The following is a 6,000-nucleotide window of genomic DNA, read 5'->3' as shown; positions in this document are numbered from 1 at the left end:
TCAGGATTATTTTTCTTAGGGATAGAGAATGAGTGCGTATTGTGGTCTTGGATGTGCCTTCTGAAAAATAATTCTCGGATGGTAATATTATGAATTTCAAATATTCCTGATTTGTAGGCGAATGAGTCGAATTACTTATCCCTTGATTCTTTCTTGGTCTCAAATTCGTCATTACACGATAAATAAGATCAAATGGGTCGAATCCAAGTCCATTCTACGTCAGGTCAGGTTTGAAGTTGCAATCAAACAAAACCCAGATCTTTGGCATTGCTCATTACACTCAAATATTCAAAACTTAAGATGATGAAAACATATTGTATCACCCATTAAACAATGCTAATAACTCAATTTATAATAATAATAATAAATATAAAAAATAAAAATAAAAACAAATTGGATTTATGGAGCAAAGTTTTTGGGTCCAAGTTGGGTGAAATGGGGGCTCTGATAGGCCACCTCAAGCAATTCATGATCATCGTACGAATCACGATAATTTTCCAAGTTGGACTCAGCATTTATTAAAGCAGAAACGCAGAGTTCCTTCCTCCATTCTTCTAAGTGTGGGAATCCACAGTGATCTCCATACTTATCACAATACTGCAAGAAATTAAAGCAAAATAAAATTGCATCAAAACATAGTCCATTATATATATTTTTTCGAGATTGAGGCGATTTTGAAGGCTAATGTATCATTAATGTGAATAATATTTTATATATTATATAGTGGATCTAACAAGGGTACAAAATCTAGAATGGGAAGTTAATAGGACTAGAATCTTGAGGAAGTTATAATTCAACATCACACTTGTAGATTAGGGGTTGTTTGGATACGAGTTCACGATAAAAAAGAATCTCTCTATAATTGGGGCAAAGTTAAAAATAAAGTGCCAATCCAAGTGTTTCTACGGAATCAGTTTTTGTAAGAATTGCGACAACAATTGTCGGGTGAATGCTTCTAAAAACTGTAGGACATTTAGTAAAATCAAAGAACTTCTTGATGTGTGAAGAGTGAAGATGAAAAGACTATATATGGTTTAGAACATTTTTCTCACTATATAAGAAAAAAATGACGATATTTTCATTCTCAAAGTTTTATTAGTTTCGTTATGTCCGGTTTTCATCGATAACAAAAAACCAAAAATAGAATAAGGTAGCTTCGACTTCTCCCCCATTTTTGGTTTCTACCTTTTTCCAAAGTCAGGTGCCGACACTAGGTGAAAAAATGGGGTAAATTTGACCGACCTTAGCGTCATGTAGTGTGAGTGCCCACCAAACACACTTCTAACTTCGAAAAGTGCTTTTGATGAACCCCACACATATATGGATTAACCATCAAATTAATCAAGGAACATCAAATGTTTGATAGGGTAGAGATCATCATCACCTCAAATTCGCCGATATCGTGAGTATAGCGCTTTGGTATACCAGCAATCTCTCTTGAATGATAAAATTGCTTAATGGACTTCATCATATCATCCCATGATGGTAATGTTCTTTTCCCAGACAGGATTTCAGCTACCCATTTTCCTTGTGATTCAAAGAAAGGCAACCCAATGATCTAAATCAATTTTAAGAAAACTGTTAATTAATGAGTAATTAAAGAGATAATAATTAAATTAAATTAAATTTGTAACATAAAATGGTTCTAAGTACCCTTTCTTGATGATTTAAAGCAAATAATATGGGACTAATTTGAAGCACAATGAGAACAATATAGGGTCTTAAAGAACTTGTTTTACCTTTCTAGGAATGCCCACAAAAGAGAGAGATGGTGCAAGTGATGGGGGGAAGGTGTGCTCATACAAAGGTCCCACTCTATTATCATCCACCTCCACCATACCTTTGGTGTCAAGAAATGGGAATGAGTATGAATACCTACACATCATTACTACAAAATTTCATCATTTTGTTTCATTTCTTTACATGAAATTGCATGGTATGGTTCATAGTTATGATCACCCAATCAGATTGTCATTTGACCAAGATGGGACCAATCAAATGGTTGGTAAAAATTCTCCATTTGACGATAAATATATCACAACGTGAAAAAAACTTATATTCGACGGCTTTAGGCGGACGAGTTTCATAAAATTCGACTGACCAAGGCATCAAAATTTTCATAGTCAAATTTCTTTTTACGAGGAACTGAAACTGTCAAATTAATAGAGGATGGAAGAAATTTGATGACTCTAAGCCGTCTAAAATTTGTGGGCTTTGACTTGTCGAATTTTCTTGTAAAAATTTTCAGTTTTCACGTAGTGTATACCCAGTACAATAAATGATAGAGTCAGCGACGATCCATGAGCCGTCAACGAATAGAACCCTTCCATCATCATGTAATGAGTCTATCTGCATTTAATAAAGTTCAATCCGATGGTTACGATCATTTAATCAGATCAAATGTATATTTTTGTTAAATGTACGTGGTTAGTTGTGGATTAGGATTAAAACCTGTGGACGAAGGTGTAAGTTGTGATGTTTAGAAATAATTTTTGATAAACCCAAAGAGATCTCAAGGGACTTGGCACTCAAATGAATTTCTTTTGCTACATCGACGAGCTCCATTGATATATCTGTTCCACTAAATGAGTTTCCAACAAGCACCACCACCTGCATTATGGGAAATTTAATGGGAATAGTGACTAAATATTTCAATACTAATTATCGATCCGCTCACACAATAGTTTTTTTTTCTTTTTGTCTATGTTACGGGCAACAGGGCAAGATCATGGTTTCAAAACTCGTTTGAGACCGAGACGTATCGCCCGAGTTGTCTCAGTATTGCCCAATAACAAAACGGACGGACAAGTCAATATATTGGATGAGATTTAAAACTCACGCTCATTTTTCTCATTGTTGAATGAGATGTCTCAAAGGTATCGGAAAACTCATCCGAGACAACTCGGTCTTGTTCACGGACGAGACGACACACCAAAACAAATTTTAAAACCATGTCTCACCTCGTTATGGAATGGCTCGGGAACCCTATATACGTGACTATGCATTTGCTTCCTTTTCCATGTATCCATTCCTATAATGTCACAAATGAACAAAACCATGATCAGCCTTTAAATCATATTAAGCAAGAATTGAATAGGAAAGACAAACCTCTAATGTTTCTGTCCCAAACCTTTGTCGTATTCTTCTTAGCCCTACATTAAATATGTGATAGATCGAAATATCTACATCTATGTTTTAGAACTTGTGAAGTCTAAAACTCATCCAAATCAATTGGACTTAATTGAATTTTGAGTTGACTTGGTACTAAAGCCCCATTTTGAATCAAGTCATTGAGTCAATTTTTAAATTTAGGTGGGTTATACATTATGTTTAATTTTTTGTTTTTGAAAAATAGAAAATAATACAATTCAAAGTTTTAAAATATTATATATCAGTATTTTTAAAGTAAATTTTTTTTTAATAAGTATCTACCAAGTGTCGGTAGGATTTCTTGAGCTTTTAAACTTAGGTTGAGCTCAGATTAGCCTGAGTTAGATAGTTTTGCACACGCACACTAGACGAGTTGGTTTCGTTGAACTAGTCTAATTTGTTCTTATTAGCAAAGAAATTTTATATTTTAAATAAGAAATACAATTAATAAAAATAAAAAATTTAGATCCCAAATAAGAAATAATTAAAAATAGATAAAAATAAGTAATTAATAGAAAAATATGTATCTATTATTATATTACTTTGGATTCGGATTGAGCTTAATTAGCCGAATTAAGTTCAAATTGAATTATTCTAACTCAACTTATGGTTTATATAACTCGACCTAGGCTTGTCCATCAAACGGGTTGCACAAGAGATGACTTACCTAACGCCAGGAGTACAACATAGCCATGGGCCTATAGCCAGTTAGAGACATAATTTTAGAACTCGTTTTAACTTCTAATCTCGTCCATGAATGAGATCAAGTCGTCTTGGATGACTTTTTCAATTTATTCGAGTCATCTCGTTCAAGAATGATACAATCGACTGACTTTTAAGAGACAAGTCAGATTTGAGACGACTAGCCAATCCGTCTCGTGTGGATGATACCAAGACAAATTGGACAAATCGTCTCGGACGAGTTTTAAAACCATGGTTAGAGAAGGAAGTTAATTAACATACCTTTGATGCTAGGCAACCTAGGCTGAGAATAATGTCCTGTAGCAACAACCACTGCATCAAAAACCTCTTCAATCACTTTCTCACTCTTTCTCTCTCTAGATCTAACAACGAATTTTTCTTTACCAAATTTGGCAAAATCCAACAAACCCACATATTCAACCTTAGTATTAAACCTTATCATCTCTCTCAATCCAAACCACTCACAAAAGTCCCTAAGATACAAATAAAGTTCCCTATGTCCTGGAAACCTTCTCATATCTCTACCATTTTTAAACAAAAATGGAAAGTCAGTGTAACCCATTATCTCTCTAGGAGAAATAAGCCTAAGTGAAGCATATATACTACTATGAACTTGTAGGGTAGTACCCTTCCCTAAGGGATCTTCACTTTCAACTTTAGGGTCATAAAGCCATTGCCCTCCAATGTCATGGTTTTGTTCTAGGACTACTGCAGTGAGTCCTTCCTTCCTGAGTTCCCGTGCCGTGACAAGTCCCGAAGGACCAGCACCGATCACGCATACAGACTTGGAGAATTTTTTGTCGGACACCATGGTGGTTTTCCTACAAGGCTGGGTTTTTGGGTGGTTTTCAGGTGAGTAGGGAAGGGTGTGGTTGGTGGTATTGTATGTGGGATGAATGGGTAGACTTTGGAGGGTTGTTTTTTATAGATGAATTTAAATCACACATGCAAAGGGACCAATCATATATCATAGCTTTAAAACTTTCACCTACTCAAAATGTCTAGCAAGTCGAGTCAACTCAATGACTCATGACTCAACTCGGTGTTCTAAGTAAAAATTGGTGTGGCAATAGTACGTCTCTAAATTTAATAAATACTAAAATTGATTTTAATATTTTGAAATTAATTTAAGTATGAGATAGGATCCCTTGATTCCTAAGAATGACTCATAACAAAAAACACACGATCCCAACCCTTTAAATGCAAAATCTAATGATTGAGATTTATCCTCAGAATAAGTATGTCTTAGATTTGTGTTATCAAGATACGCTTAAATCTCGACTATTGGATTTTATGTTTAAAGGGTTGGGATCATATTTTTTCTATGAGTCATTCTTAGGAGTCAACGGATCTCAACTCTTTTAGTATTACAACTTAATTCCATCAAATTTCTAATCCAACTTATCACCACATCAAAAGGAAGGAAGAATGTTAAAAGAAGGGAAATCAACATCTCTAATTTGTCAATGTTAATTGACGAATAAGAATCGTCATTCTAGCAGGTGCCAACTAGTTTAGTTGGTAAAGTCTTTGGGTGGTCATACCAGAAACTTAGGTTCAAATTTTGTTAACACCAAATTATTGAACTCATTAAAAACAGGCTTACCGATCCAAAAAGGAATGTCGCTCAAGAGAAAATGTCTTAAATTTTCATCAGTCTTCTTCTTAAGGTAGTGATTTACCTAATTGACTCGTATAATTGGTTCAGAGTTCGGACAAGTTTTAAGATTGAGTCACCTGAAATAAATCTAATTGAGTCAACTTGACTCATCTGAGTTTTGAATTGACTCGATGAGTTTTAAAATCATGTATCAAATTATGTTGAATAGAGACAGTTTACCAACAAGGAGACACACACGCATGACATTTAAAATTATTGTCGGAGATGTTTGGGATTTGGACCTCACGTAAAAAGAGGTAATAATTCATACTTTAGAGGTCCCTGCGAGAAAAATAAATAAAAAGTTATGTCCCCATTTCCTCAAATAATGCTTGATTTTTAGTAGACTCAACGGATGTTATTCATCTTCTAAATTATTTGATTGAAGATGATGGATTCTAATGGGAAGAAAAACAACAAGAGTTCTTATATGAACTAATCAAAGTTTTATAGACTTTGGAGAAAAATCAAGGGTTTTTGTTAGTACC

At 34.4% G+C, this 6,000-nt stretch overlaps 1 protein-coding gene across 1 annotated transcript; it reads right to left on the bottom strand.

Moving 5' to 3' along the window:
• Positions 1-260: 260 nt before the first annotated feature.
• Positions 261-4,763, bottom strand: LOC147394708 (Flavin-binding monooxygenase family protein). The gene is made up of 7 exons (XM_086454726.1): positions 4,114-4,763; positions 2,961-3,031; positions 2,452-2,610; positions 2,267-2,349; positions 1,740-1,875; positions 1,385-1,558; positions 261-597 (listed from the first exon to the last, which is right to left on the bottom strand). The coding sequence occupies exons 1-7, from the start codon at positions 4,661-4,663 to the stop codon at positions 400-402; spliced, it is 1,371 nt and encodes a 456-aa protein (XP_086310852.1). The 5' UTR covers positions 4,664-4,763; the 3' UTR covers positions 261-399.
• Between the last annotated feature and the right edge of the window lie 1,237 nt (positions 4,764-6,000).

Source organism: Akebia trifoliata, chromosome 9 (assembly GCF_017979445.1).
Source record: "Akebia trifoliata isolate Shusen 1 chromosome 9, ASM1797944v1, whole genome shotgun sequence".
Lineage (NCBI taxonomy): Eukaryota > Viridiplantae > Streptophyta > Magnoliopsida > Ranunculales > Lardizabalaceae > Akebia > Akebia trifoliata.
This window is presented reverse-complemented; position numbering and strand designations above follow the sequence as displayed.